Source organism: Chlorocebus sabaeus, chromosome 2 (genome assembly GCF_047675955.1).
Source record: "Chlorocebus sabaeus isolate Y175 chromosome 2, mChlSab1.0.hap1, whole genome shotgun sequence".
In the NCBI taxonomy this organism is placed as follows: domain Eukaryota; kingdom Metazoa; phylum Chordata; class Mammalia; order Primates; family Cercopithecidae; genus Chlorocebus; species Chlorocebus sabaeus.
The window spans coordinates 27,231,008-27,246,451 of NC_132905.1; the positions used below are offsets into that span (position 1 = coordinate 27,231,008).

Consider the following 15,444-nt stretch of genomic DNA (forward strand, 5'->3'; position numbering starts at 1 on the left):
GCAGGGCCACATGCTTTTCAGACTACATTGGAACTGTTATTTACTAGGGTCAGGTAAATTCTAAGGTAACCCTTCTTTCCTGAGGTAAAATAAGAATTTGCATGCAAACCAATAAACACAGTTCTTCTGGGTGGAACAGGTACTTACCGGCCCAAAGTGATGAGCCAAAATAATGTCCACAATATTGGTTGTCAGGCCAGAGAGCTGAAAAGATAAAAACTCTGTGTTAAGAATGTAAGCAGATGCAAAAATTTATCAAGCTACCCAATTAAAATGAACGCACTTTATTATATATGTTATCTCTTAAAAAACAAATGAAAAACCCTTGGCCGGGCACGGTGGCTCACACCTGTAATCCCAGCACTTTGGGAGGCTAAGATGGGCGGACCATGGTCAGGAGATCGAGACCATCCTGGCTAACATGGTGAAACCCCATCTCTACTAAAAATACAAAAAAGTTAGCTGGGCGTGGTGGCAGGTGCCTGTAGTTCCAGCTACTTTGGAGGCTGAAGCAGGAGAACGGTGTGAACCCGGGAGGCGGAGCTTGCAGTGAGCCGAGATTGTGCCACTGCACTCCAGCCTGGGCAACACAGTGAGACTCCGTCTCAAAAAAAAGAGAAAAACCCCACAATTCATTGTTATACATTTTCATGGTTTCAAAGAAACACAGAGATGAGAAACAAATCAGAAAAAGCTGTCTCCTTTCCAGGGTTATAATAAAGCCTGCTGTGAAACAGGGGACTGGAAGAGACACTGAACATTCCTTCTTTGAAAGCCTGAGACCTAGACCTCATGGCTGTTTGATATTTTATTCCTGTCTGTATTTCCGTATTTACACTGGTTGATGAGGACTAACAATCACTCCCATGACTTCCAAGAGACAAAAACAATTTTTTTCTCTTTCTTCTCGTTTTTGCTATCTTCATTTCAGGAAGTAGGAGGAAATGAGTTGTTTACAGAATGTTCTTGAGTTTTAAACATTTTTCTCCTAATTTTTCCCATTTCAAAATGATGCATCTCATAGTCTAATAAATGCAGCAATCTGTGTAAATCCACATACTGTAGTCTATTTTCAGAAAAATTTCCAACTCAAATTATGTTGCTGATTCCTGTTAAGCCTTCTTCCTTGGTTTTATGCTGAACTCGTACTGCTGATCAGGGGTGAAGTACTGAATTGGGGGTAGGCATGGAGAAGAGGCACTGAGGGAAACAGACATGGCTATGCCTGGAGTAGGATCATATAGTCCCAGAAAGAAGTCCCGAAATCTTTGTATAGGTTATCAGTGATGCACAGGTTATGAACTAGAAAATCAGGCCGGGCGTGGTGGCTCACACCTGTAATCCCAGCACTTTGGGAGGCCAAGGCCAGCAGATCACCTGAGGTTAGGAGTTTGAGACCAGGCTGACCAACATGGTGAAAGCCCGTCTCTACTAAAAATATACAAATTAGTCAGGCATGGTGGCACACGCCTGTAGTCCCAGCTACTTGGAAGGCTAAGGCAGGAGAATCACTTGAACCCAGGAGGTGGAGGTTGCAGCAAGCTGAGATTGTGCCACTGCACTCCAGCCTGGGCAACAGAGCAAGACTCCGTCTCAAAAAAAAAAAAAAAGAATTGTACCCACATAGTAAGAATTAGGACACGTTTGGTTGATTGACTGACAGGGTCTTGCTCTGTCACCCAGGCTGGAGTGCAGTGGCGCCATCATAGCTCACTGCAGCCTTGACCTCCCAGGCTCAAGTGTCTTCTGGCCTCAGCCACCAAGTAGCTGGGACTACAGGTGTGCACCACCACACCAGGCTAATTTTTAAATTTTTTATAGAGACAAGGTCTCACTATGTTGCCCAGGGTAGTCTTGAACTCCTGAGCTCAAGCAATCCTCCTGCCTCACCCTCCCAAAGTGCTAGGATTAGCAGTGTGAAACACTGCACCCAGCCAGGACAAATTTTAAATAAGGCAGGCTGAGAGAAGGAATTTCCACAGCATCTGACAATAGCACTGTTAATGTGTTTCAGCTAAGAAATACCTCATTTCTCAAAAATGTAAACATAGGAAGAAATGGATATTTAGATTGCAGTTTGCTGGTGACTAGAATATTTTAACAGTTTCAATAAAAATATGCTTATCACAGAAAATTACGAAAAAACAATACAAAAGACATCATTTGTTTGTTTTCTTTTCTTTTTTTCTTTTTTTTGAGACCGGGTCTTGTTCTCTTGTTCTGTCACCCAGGCTGGAGTGAAGTGGCGCAATCCAGGCTCACTGCAACCTTCACCTCCCAGGTTCAAGTGGTTCTCCAACCTCAGCTCCCGAGTAGCTGGGACCACAGGTGTGCGCCACCACACCTGGCTATGTTTCTGTATTTTTAGTAGAGATGGGCTTCACCATGTTGGCCAGGTGGCCAGGCTGGTCTTGAACTCCTGACCTCAAGTGATCCGCCCACTTTAATGAATGCTTTAAAGCATTAAAACAATGCTTTAATGAATATTCTGGGTCTGCAACCCCCTTACTAGCAATGTAATTTTAAGTAAATAATTTCTCTGTAGGATAGTAATAGTACCAATGGATTGTTCTGAGGATGAAAAGGTTAAGTATATCTAAAACATTTGGCTGGGCGCGGGGGCTCACGCCTGTAATCCCAGCACTTCGGGAGGCTAAGATGGGCAGATCATGAAGTCAGGAGTTAGAGACCAGCCTGACTAACGTGGTGAAACCCCGTCTCTACTAAAAATACAAAAATTAGCTGGGCGTGGTGGCATGCATCTGTAATCCTGGCTACGCAGGAGGCTGAGGCAGGAGAACCACTTGAATGCGGGAGACGGAGGGTACAGTGAGTTGAGATCATGCCATTGCACACTCCAGCCTGGGCAACAAGAGTGAAACTCTGTCTCAAAAAACAAAAAACAAGAAACAAAAAAGACATTTAAGAACAGTACCTGGTACATAGTAAGCACAATATAGGTGTTACATTAAAAAAAAAAAAATTATTATCCATCTCTTTAAATCCTTTTTTTGTCTGTTTGTTTTTTTTTTGAGATGGAGTCTCACTGTGTCACCCAGGTTGGATGGAGTGCAGTGGTACAATCTCGGCTCACTGCAACCTTTGCCTCCTGGGTTCAAGTGATTCTCCTGCCTCAGCCTCCCCAGTAGCTGGGAATACAGGTGTGTGCCACCACGTCTGGCTAATTTTTGTATTTTTAGTAGAGACAGGGTTTCACCATGTTGGTCAGGCTGGTCTCGAACTCCTGACCTCAGGTGATCTGCCCACCTCGACCTCCCAAAGTGCTGGGATTATAGACGTGAGCCACCATACTTTGCCCTCTTTAAATATTTTTAAAGATCACTAACTACCTTTCAAATAAGTTCCTAGATATCAACTTATTGAATCTCATGGTTTGAGTATCAATAAAGCTTTTTTTTTTTTTTAGATAAGGTCTCTCTCTGTCGCCCAGGCAGGACTGCAGTAGCATGATCGTGGCTCACTGCAGCCTTGAACACCTGGGTTCAAGAAATCCTTTCCCTTCAGCCTACTGAGTAGCTGGGACTACAAGCACGTACCACCTTTTACATTTTTGTAGAGACAAAGTCTTGTTCTGTTGACAAGGCTGGTCTTAAACGCCTGGACTCAAGCGATCCTCCTGCCTTGGCCTCCAAAAGTGCTATGACTACAGGCATGAGCCACCATGCCCAGCCAGATTCTTTTTTTTTTTGAGACAGGGTCTGCCTCTGTTACCCAGGCTGGAGTCCAATGGCATGATCATGGCTCACTACAGCCTCGACCTGCTGGGTTCAAGCATTCTTCCCACCTCAGCTTACCAAGTAGCTGGAACCACAGACGTGTGCCACCACAACTGGCTTTTTTTTTTTTGAGACAGTCTTGTCTGCTGCCCAGGCTTGGAGTACAGTGGCACGATCTTGACTCACTGCAACCTCCGCCTCCTAGGTTCAAGAGATTCTCCTGCCTCAGCCTCCCGAGTAGCTGGGATTACAGGCATGCACCACCGGCTAATTTTGTATTTTTAGTAGAGATGGGGTTTCTCCATGTTGGTCAGGCTGGTCTCGAACTCCCGACCTCAAGTGATCCGCCCACCTCAGCCTCCCAAAGTGCTGGGATTACAGGCATGAGCCACCGCGCCTGGCCCAAATTGTAATTTAGAACTACTGCTACACACAACTTGGATGAGTTTCACAAACACCGTGATGAATGAAAGAAACCAGACAGAGAATACATTTTTGGCCGGGCACAGTGACTCACGCCTGTAATCCCAGCACTTTGGGAGGCCAACGTGGGTGAATCACGAGGTCAGGAGTTTGAGACCAGCCTGGCCAAAATGGTGAAACCCCATCTCTACTAAAAATACAAAAATTAGCTGGGCGTGGTGGCACACACCTGTAGTCCCAGCTACTCGGGAGGATGAGGCAGAGAAATCGCTTGAACCAGGAGGCGGAGGTTGCAGTGAGCTGAGATTGCACCACTGCACTCCAGCCTAGGCGACAGAGTGAGACTCCGTCTCAAAAAAAAAAAAAAAAGCTACGATTCCAATTTAACAGATGAAACTGCTTAAAAACAGATAAAACTTATCTCTGGTGGCAACAGTTAGAACAGGTAATTTCTGGGAAGGAGAAGAAGTATCAATTAGGAAAAGATACAAAGGAATCCCCTAGTGAGCTGGGAACATTCTGAAGTATCTTGATTGGATGGTGATTTTATATGTAAACAGTCTTCAAGCTGTATACTTAACATTTTTACCCTTAACTGTATATATACCTCAATGAAAAATTGGTAAGCTGTTTTGATATGGGCGAAGATGAGCCGATGGACACCTTCATGTGGTACTTACTTTGGAAGCTGCCCAGTCAATCCAGCCTTTCGCGCAAGGGTCAACATTAATGAGCACAAGGCCTTCCACAAGCTCTGGATGGTTGAGCTGAAAGATGAGGCAAAGACGACAGTATGAAAGCTACACTCCCACAGTTCTTCTAAATAGTTGGAACATGATTGATCAATTCTTTCTTACATGCCTTAATGCCTCACATTTGAAAGTAAAACTACAAAGAAGGAGAACATGTGGAAAAATAGCTCTTGAAATCTGACTTAGCATCTGGAAACCAGTTTCTGGTTTTACTATCAAATTACTTATTTTACTATCAAATTATCTTGCCTTGCAAAGATCTATATGCAGTTGTTCAACTCATGGTGGATCTGTCTCATTGGGAAAGTGCCGTTGGCACAAGCGGCTGCTCCACACTCATATATCTTTGTTCTCAACAGGGGCTTCCAAAGTTGTTTTTTTTTTTTTCCCCAAAACCACGTGAACAGTTTATATCATCCTCAGAAGACTCTCCTATCACTGAGGAGGTATTGAAAAAAATAATGATAATAATTTCTGGCCGGGCACAGTGGCTTGCGCCTGTAATCTCAGCACTTTGGGAGGGTGAGAGGGGAGGATCATGATGTCAGGAGTTAGAGACCAGCCTGACCAACATGGTGAAACCCCATCTCTACTAAAAATACAAAAATTAGCCAGGAGCATTGGCGGGCGCCAGTAATCCCAGCTACTCAGGAGGCTGAGGCAGGAGAATCACTTAAATTCGGGAGGCAGAGGTTGCAGAGAGCCAAGATTGTGCCATTGCACTCCAGACTGGGTGACAGAGCAAGACTCTGTCTCAAAAAAAAAAAATTTCTTTAAAACGAGTTCTAGGCCGGGCGCGGTGGCTCAAGCCTGTAATCCCAGCACTTTGGGAGGCCGAGACGGGCGGATCATGAGCTCAGGAGATCAAGACCATCCTGGCTAACACGGTGAAACCCCATCTCTACTAAAAAATACAAAAAACTAGCCGGGCGAGGTGGCGGGCGCCTGTAGTCCCAGCTACTCGGGAGGCTGAGGCAGGAGAATGGCGTGAACCCGGGAGGCGGAGCTTGCAGTGAGCTGAGATCCGGCCACTGCACTCCAGCCTGGGTGACAGAGTGAGACTCCGTCTCAAAAAAAAAATAAAAAATAAAAAAAATAAAACGAGTTCTAGCTCTCTAACTTATTTAATTAATTAATTAATTTCTTTTGAGACAAAGTTTCACTCTTGCTGCCCAGGCTGGTGCAGTGATGCAATCTCAGCTCACTACAACCTTGGCTTCCAGGATTCATGCAATTCTCCTGCCTCAGCCTCCCAAGTAGCTAGAATTACAGGCACCCGTCACCACGCCTGGCTCATTTTTGTATTTTTAGTGGAGATGGGGTTTCACTATGTTGGCCAGGCTGGTCCGAACTCCCAACCTCAGGTGATCTGCCCACGTCAAACTCCCAAAGTGCCAGGATTACAAGCGTGGGCCACTGCGCCCAGCCCCTACCCTACTTTTTTTCTCTTACTACAGTGATTACATTCACTGTAGAACATTTGATAAGCAGAGAAATTATAAAAAGCAGAAAATAAAATTTCACATTATCTTACCACACATCAATCCATTACTATTTTTTGGTACATTTTCTTCCAGTCCTTTCCTACAGTTATGACAAACTTTACGTTTTGTCATATTCTATTCTATTCTAACTTTTTTGTTAACATTATAATGTATGCAAACCATATATCATTATAAAGCTTTTTGTAAACTTAATTTTAATGGCTGTACAAAATTCCATTATAAGCAGCATCTAGGAATGGCTTTTTATTGATGACGTACTGTCTCCATTTGTGATTTTTCAAGTATTATAAGTACAAAGCAAGGCTTTATACAACCTGCATCTAAAGCTGACAGAAGTTACAGAAAAATTGACCTAAGTCCCAGAATACTGCCTGGTCATTTAACACAGCATAATAGCTGTGACCCAGGCAGTGCCTCAAGCATGTTGAGGCTAATCCTCTATACACTTACTGCAAATCTGCTGAGGATGTAAGCTCCAGCTCCAACTCCAATTCCAACGATGCTTTTCAGGCTGTGAATAGGACATAATGACAAATGACAGAGTCAATTTCATTTGGAGGCAGCACTGCATAATTGAAAGCATACAACCTGGGTTGAAATCCTGGCTCTGATATTTATTAGACGTGAGAATTTGGGCAAGTGCTTTTTTCCTTTTCCCTAACTTTCTGAGCCTCAGTTCCTTTCCTATCTATAAAACAAGGATCCCGGCCGGGCGCGGTGGCTCAAGCCTGTAATCCCAGCACTTTGGGAGGCCGAGACAGGTGGATCACGAGGTCAGGAGATCAAGACCATCCTGGCTAACATGGTGAAACCCCGTCTCTACTACAAAATACAAAAAAAACTAGCTGGGCGAGGTGGCGGGCGCCTGTAGTCCCAGCTACTCGGGAGGCTGAGGCAGGAGAATGGCATAAACCTGGGAGGCGGAGCTTGCAGTGAGCTGAGATCCGGCCACTGCATTCCAGCCTGGGCGACAGAGCGAGACTCCGTCTCCAAAAAAAAAAAAAAAAAAAAACAAAAAAAAAACAAGGATCTCATCTAGGTGCAGTGGTTCATGCCTGTAATCCTCCTGCCTGTAATCCTAGCACTTTGGGAGGCTGAGGCAGGTGGATCACGAGGTCGGGAGATCAAGACTATCCTGGCCAACATGGTGAAACCCCGTCTCTACTAAAATACAAAAAATTAGCCAGGCATGGTGGTGTGCGCCTGTAGTCCAGCTAAACAGGAGGCTGAGGCAGGAGAATCGTTTGAACCCGGGAGGCAGAGGCTGCAGTGAGCCAAGAGCACGCCACTGCACTCCAACCTGGTGACAGAGTGAGACTCCGTCTCAAAAACAACAACAAGAAGGATCCCACAACCTACTTTCAAGTTGGTTTTAATGGTTAAATAAAATATAACTAAGGCTGGGGGCGGTGGTTCACGCCTATAATCCCAGGACTGAGAGGCCAAGGCGGGTGGATCACTGAAGGTCAGGAGTTTAAGACCAGCCTGGCCAACATGATGAAACCCTGTCTCTACTAAAAGTACAAAAAAAATTAGCCAGGTATGGTGGCCTGCGCCTATAATCCCAGCTAAATGGGAGGCTGAGGCAGGAAAATCGTTTGAACCTGGGAGGCAGACGTTGCAGTGAGCCAAGATCACACCACTACACTCCAGCCTGGGCAACAGAATCAGACTCCATCTCAAAAAAAAAACAAAAAAAAACAAAAAAGTAGTGTGTATATATATATACACACACACACACACACACACACACATACACACACACACAGACATATACATACACACACACACACACACACACACATACATATATATATAAAACTGAAACCTGGGAGTTATCCTTGGTAGCTTACTGTCAGTATCCAACCCATCAGCAAGTCAGTGGAGTCCACCTCCAGAATATATCCATCTATCTACTACTATCTACTTCAATCATCCCCAACAGCAGCATCCAATACTATGCTTTCATTATCTCTTGCCTGGACTATTGTTAAGTTTAACTGTTCTCCCTGCTTTCTCTCTCTGATTCCTCTCCAAAGCATTCTCTTCATAGTGAGATGAACCCTTTAGAAAAAATTTAAACAGCTTTATTTTTATTTTTTAGATACAGGGTGTCACTGTTACTCAGGCTGGAGTGCAGGGGTGGGATCACAACTCACTGTAGCCTCAAACTCCTGTCGTTAAGTGATCTTCCCACCACTGGGCCCAGCTCAAGGTAGATTTCTAAATCTTCTAGGTCTCAGCGTATGTGCCACCTTCCTAGAGAGGAATTCCCTCACTAGCCTTACTAATGTAGATCCTGCCCTTATTCTCTATCACAACACCCCCACTGACTTATTTTATAAAACTTTATTATTTGTTTGCTTACTTGTTACCCCACTAAGCTCTAGAAGGACAGTGACTATTGTTTTCCTAACCATCGTATCCTCTGAAACAGACACTAAAGAATTCACCATAGAAAGTCAATAAAAACTGCACGAAAGACTACAGAATGAACCTACCTTAGGTGGGTAAGAACAGGAGGCAGCATTTCGGCCAGCTCATCCATTGTAGGGTACTGATACCTGAAATCCAGAAGGATATCTCCTGAATTAGAAAGTACTCACAATTCCCAGTTACTAGAACAGCTGGAAAGGTACAGAAGTCTTAGATAAAAGGCTGGGCACAATGGCTCATGCCTATAATCCCAGCACTTTGGGATACCGAGGTGGGCAGATCACCTGAGTTAGGAGTTCGAGACCAGCCTGACCAACATGGAGAAACCCCATCTCTACTAAAAATACAAAATTAGCCAGGCATGGTGGTGCGTGCCTATAATCCCAGCTACTCGGGAGGCTGAGGCAGAAGAGTCGCTTGAGCCTGGGAGGTGGAGGTTGCATTGAGCAGAAATCACGCTAATGCACTCCAGCCTGGGCAACAAGAGCGAAATTTTGCCCCCCTCCAAAAAAAAAAAAAAGAAGTCTTAGATAAAAGCATTTCCTTTTACCAAAGGCTCAAAGGAGGTGATGTGGTACCTGAAAATGATTGTGGCATATTGTGTAAATCTCTACAACTGCCGTGCTAAGGAGAAAGTAAAAGAATCCACTGTTTCTATATCCTAACGAGCAGCCCTTGGGACCAGAGGGTGCCACATGAAAAGAATTAGTAACACGGTTCTCTCTTAGGGTATTTCCAAACCTCTAACAATCACTTCAGTTGGAGTCCAGGCTCAGTAAACCTCTGGCAGTAAGAGTCAACTCAGTAAGTGGGTCTTGGTCTACTGCTATATTTAGACAACTAAATGCAAAAATAAACAAAGGTTTTCTAGTTATGGGCACACAGTTACAAACCCTAGCATGAATGCCTATTTGTTTCACTTAGGCATAGAATAATATAGTTATTTTTAAAAATTTATTATTAAATTTTTAAGAGACATGGTCTCACTCTGTCACCCAGGCTGGAGTGCAGTGGTGAAATCACAGCTCACTATAACCTTGAACTCTGGGGCTCAAGCTATCCTCCTGCCTCAGTCTCCTGTGTAGCTGGGACTACAGGTGCGTGCCACCACGCCTGGCTAATTTTTCAGTTTTTTGTAGAGATGGAGTCGCGCTATGTTGCCAGGGCTGGTCTTGAATTCCCGGTCTCAGGTGATCCTCCTACCTCAACCTAACAAAGTGCTAGAACTACAAGTGTGAGCCACTGTGTCTGGCATGGTTATTTTTACTGTTTTTGAATTTGGTTCATAGTATGACCCATCTGATCCTAAGATGTTCAAGCAAGCCCAGGAACAGACCCAGATCAGAATTCTTAGAAAAGTAGTAAGCATCTGACTGGGAGCGTTGGCTCACGCCTGTAATCCCAACACTTTCGGAGGCTGAGGCAAGCAGATTGCTTGAGCCCAGGAGTTCGAGACCAGCCTGAGCAACAGGGCAAAACCCTGTCTCTACAGAAAATACAAAAATTGGCTGGGCGCGGTGGCTCACGCCTGTAATCCCAGCACTTTGGGAGGCCGAGGAGGGCGGATCACGAGGTCAGGAGATCGAGACCATCCTGGCTAACACGGTGAAACCCCGTCTGTACTAAAAACACAAAAAATTAGCCGGGAGTGGTGGCAGGTGACTGTAGTCCCAGCTACCTGGGAGGCTGAGGCAGGAGAATGGTGTGAACCCGGGATGTGGAGCTTGCAATGAGCAGAGATCTCGCCACTCCAGTCTGGGTGAGAGAGTGGGACTCCGTCTCAAAAAAACAACAAAAAAAAAGAAAATACAAAAATTAGCTGGACGTGTTGAAAATACAAAACTTAGCCAGGCGTGTTGGTGCACACTTGTAGTTCCAGCTAGTAGGGAGGCTGAGATGAGAGGATCACTTGAGCCCAGGAGGTTGAGGCTGCAGTGAGCCATGATCACACCACTGTACTCCAGCCTGGGAAACAAAGCAATATCCTATCTCAAAAAAAAAAAAAAAAAAAAGTGATTACAGAATTGAAGATGGAATTGATCCTAAGATGACCACTTATATATGAGGCAGTATCTGTTCTACATCTGACAGGGAAGTCAGCCTGTCTCTGCCTGAATACTTAAGGGATGGTGTGCTGTGGAACCATTTGTGCACAAAATAGAAAAAAGGAACTGGATCCAAATCTTGCTGGATATAAACTGACCACTGGCCAATTTGCATTATAGAGTCAGAACAGCACAGATTCTGGCACCAGACTGTCTGGGTTCAAATCTTAGTTCTGCCACTTATTTGCTATGTAATGTTAGCCATGTTACTTAATTTTTCTGGGCCTCAGTTTCCTCACTTATAAAATGGGAATAATAGTAAACTTATCCCATAAGGTTATGAGGAGTAAATAAGTTAACAAATGTAAAGCATTTAAAGCAGTGTCTGGAACATGGTTTGAGTACTATTTAAGTATTAGCTATTATTTGTCTGCAATTGTCTATTTCCCAGCAGTCACTGGCCAAAGGCAGCTCTGGAGATGAGTGAAAGGAGAGGAGAAGAATTAGCATTCCACAGTGTGGGCGCTCACTCCTCCTAAGGTCTTCTCGATAAGCACACCGTCCAGGGAACAAACAGGTAGGGAGCCTGTAACTCTGCCCTGCAAAGCAGACGTAGGAGGAAGCTGAGAGTGCCAAAGCCAATCAATCGGCCCACACCTCTATCTGCCAGGACAGCCTCTCAGAATAAATAGTTACACAGATAGTCAAATTTCCATTATCAGGATGGGGAGATGCTCCCAGGAAAGCTCAGGAGGACCTGAATTTGGACCTAGGTAGTTGGGAGTTTCGAGGAAGGACACAAAAATGACAGTTTTGTTTTGTTTTGTTTTGTTTCTGGGGACAGGGTTTTGTTCAGTCACCCAGACACTGCAGCCTCAATCTTCTGGGCTCAAGTGATCCTCCCACCACAGCCTCCCAAGCAGATGGGAACACAGGTGAACGACACCATGCCTGGCTGCCTAATTTTTAAATTTTTTTGTAAAGACAAGGTCTTCCTATGTTATCCAGGCTGGTCTTTTTTTTTCTTTTTTCTTTTTTTTTTTTTGAGACGGAGTCTCTTGCTCCATTGCCCAGGCTGGAGTACAGTGGCTCGATCTTGGCTCACTGCAAGCTCTGCCTCCCGGGTTCAGGCCATTCTCCTGCCTCAGCCTCCCAAGTAGCTGGGACTACAGGCACCCACCACCACACCCAGCTAATTTTTTGTATTTTTAGTAGAGATGGGGTTTCACCATGTTAGCCAGAATGGTCTTGATCTCCTGACCTCATGATCTGCCTGCCTTGGCCTCCCAAAGTGCTGGGATTATAGGCATGAGCCACCGCACTCGGCCCACTGTCCAGGCTGGTCTTGAACTCCAGGGCTCAAGCAATCCTCCTGCCTTGGCCTCCCAAAGTGCTGGGATTATAGGTGTGAGTCACCACATCTGGCTAAAAAATGACAGCTTTCAAATAGATAAGGAAGGGAAAGATAAAGACAGTGAGAAGTAGGTGTTCCAGACACTTATGCCTTGAGATTACAGGAAAGCAGGCACCTGCTATGGAGAGCCATTCCTAGATATGGGAAAACATACAGTTTCCCCAAAAAAACTGTAAATACCAGTCCTCTCAGCCCAAGAAGAGAAAATATGAGGATGGATGGTCAATAAGTATAACCTATAGACTGTAATAAAATCAAAGGGAAGCACAAACCACTTCTCCCATTGGAGCTCAGCCAGTTGCTCTGAGTGCTTATCTCCCAGATGATCTTTTTGTGGCCTTACCTTTTTGGGAAAGAGGGTGCACCTTCCTGCTGGCCTGGAGCATCCACATGACAGACAGCAAAGTACTGGGTGATACTGTGCATATCCTCAAAGTTAAAGAATGCATTGAAACAGGATTTATCTATAAGAATAAAAATACCCATAAGTCACAGGCTCTCCGTATCTCCTCAATTTTCCTCCACTCAGTCAATGCCTATCATCACCTCCTTTCACTGCTTTTTAACCACCAATCCACCAAAGTGAGGTGTCTGAACAATCTGTCTGATTCAAGCTGCCCTAAAGGCTGAATATAAGACATCTCATATTGAGATACATATTGAAAATAATTCTCAATTCTAAATAAGGTCTGCAAAGTAGAAATTACTTTGTTAATGTTTGGTGGCTTCCGATTATTGCACAAAATAATCTTACACCCACAATGCTGTCATTTCTCATGGACATTATTCCTCTATCTCACAAAGAGACACTGATTATATCCCAAGAGCACAGGTGGAGTGAATGTCCTGAGCTGCTGACATTCACCTCATGGGAGTTTGCCTCTCGGCAAAATTGCCAGGGTGCAGGGAGGGGCTGCTGCTTCCACTTCTACCCTCTTTGTACACCTGCTTAAATCACTTCTCATGCCAAGGCAGCTACAAAAGCTTTAACACTCAACCGTAGCCTCAAATGCAGGGCATTTATGAAAGCCAGAGCAGCGTGAAAGAAAACACATGTATGCAGACTCTGTGTGTCCATGGCTGGGGCCAGAATCTTACACTACCATCTAGAAAAGTCCACTTAAAGTCACTGGTGACAGACTCTAGCAAGAACTCTTTTACTAATTCATTGAAGAGCTCACAACAAAGTTAAGTTCCAACTCTGAATTTTCTAACCTGAAACAAACAAACAAACAACAACAACAAAAAACAAAGTACAGGCTTGAAAACATGGATTTGAGTTCTACTTTCTTAAGCAATTCATTGTATAATCTTCAATCCTTTAGCAGACATGAAGGTGAGATATGATTCCAGTATCCCCAAAATATATTCCCCTGCACACTTCCCAGGAACTTTATACCATTAACAAATGAACAAGGAGGGAAGGTTACCACAGAGAGGGGAAAACCTCTGCTCTATTAGAATATTATTGTTGTTTGGTTTTTAATATACAAAGATCAAGTATGATAAGAAGGGAAGGTATAAAATCAAATACATACGGTTGAGGCCAATGTCATGATACGTTAGTATAACTGGTCCGTTTCCTTTGGGTAAGCCTCTCATAGTGATGTGGACCATACCATGAGTTGTTTCTATGTCATGTTCCTGTAACAAGATAATATAAGGTCTCAGAAAAAGCAGAATGAACCTCCAGGTTGCCAAAGTTTTACAATACCTGCTTTACCGCCATTTCCCACTAGCTGGGGCAGGACACATTAATAAACTACATGTGGCCGGGCGCAGTGGCTCATGCCTGTAATCCCAGCACTTTGGGAGGCTGAGGTGGGTGGATCACTTGAGGTCAGGACTTTGAGATCAGCCTGGACAACATGATGAAACCCTGTCTTTACTAAAAATACAAAAATCAGCCGGCTGTGGTGGCACACACATGTAATCCCAGCTACTTGGGAGGCTGAGGCTGGAGAATCACTTGAACCTGGGAGGCAGAGGGTGCAGTGAGATTGTGCTACTGCACTCTAGCCTGGTGACAGAGTGAGACTTCATCTCAAAAAATAAAATAAAATAAAAGGAAATGGAAGATGTGAAGAAGTTGCTGGGTAGCAAGTGAGAGGTTTCAGAGCTTCTGAACACATGTTCAGAAAATTTATAATTAATTTCAGTAGATAATTTCACTAGACAGCTATGTGTGTATCTGCCTAGGATCTCTTCTTTCCTGGGAGCTGCCCTTCTGTGTCATCCACACGTTACAGGGGTGGGTCTTGGCTACCATGTCTGTGGAACATAACCTTATGCCACAGCTTACTGGAGTCAGGGAGGCATCTGGCCCATGCTGGGTCAGTATCTTTCCCTAGGTATTTGTAATTGGAACTAAGAGATTCTAACTTCAGCTTGGTTCTTCTCTTGAAAAGAGGAATCAACTTGGGAGCTTTTAGTAGGCATTTCCACTACTCTACTTTCTGGTGCTAGTTGTGTGTACTTGTAAGTTCTAAGACATCCCTGGATTGCCTCTGGTGTAAGCTATATTGGGTGAGTTTGTACCCTCTACTCCTAAAAGATCTTAACCAAGCCAATAAGTTAAAGATGTAGCCACGGCAAAGCTCAGGAACTGAATAAAGCAGACAAAGGATGCACCGAGCTGCTGAGAGTAGATGCCGCACTAAGAGTGGTTGGGTGGAAAAAAAAAAAGGGACTACAGAAAAGTTAACTGAGATTTATTCTAGTCATGCTCAAGTTTTACATTTCTCAAAAATAAAAAAAAAATTACCATCCTAGCCTAGTGAATTTCTGTTGATGAAGCCTGTAACTGTCTCAGAAAGTCTTACATTAGGCAAGACAAGATTCACTCTGTCAATGAGAATCCCAAAAAAGGCAAAGCGCTTCCAGTTTAATTTCCTGTCTAATAATGAACCTCATCAGAGCTTTGGTTTCTCTGATGTGGGCCACAGAATATAATCTCAAGCTAATTGGACATCAATATATCTCAAATTACAGGCCGTAGGCTGGAGCTGATAGCCATCCCTATCAAATGAAACCATGCGTGACTCAATATTTCTGTTATTTTCTATTACTACTACCTCCTAGTCAAGTATATTCAAAGCCTTGAAAAATGAACGTAAGAAATGAAGACTAGAA

General features: G+C 44.1%; 1 protein-coding gene across 1 annotated transcript in view; it reads right to left on the reverse strand.

The window, feature by feature from the left end:
* Positions 1 to 14,041, reverse strand: part of LOC140708609 (protein NDRG3-like) — a 34,551-nt gene extending 20,510 nt beyond the window's left edge. The window contains exons 1-7 of the mRNA XM_073004722.1: positions 14,036 to 14,041; positions 13,851 to 13,956; positions 12,656 to 12,776; positions 8,919 to 8,981; positions 6,868 to 6,928; positions 4,841 to 4,927; positions 148 to 204 (exon numbers count right to left, since the gene is read on the reverse strand). Coding sequence (XP_072860823.1) covers positions 148 to 204; positions 4,841 to 4,927; positions 6,868 to 6,928; positions 8,919 to 8,981; positions 12,656 to 12,776; positions 13,851 to 13,956; positions 14,036 to 14,041 — 501 coding nt within the window. The remainder of the gene's footprint in view (positions 1 to 147; positions 205 to 4,840; positions 4,928 to 6,867; positions 6,929 to 8,918; positions 8,982 to 12,655; positions 12,777 to 13,850; positions 13,957 to 14,035) is intronic.
* Positions 14,042 to 15,444: the final 1,403 nt, after the last annotated feature.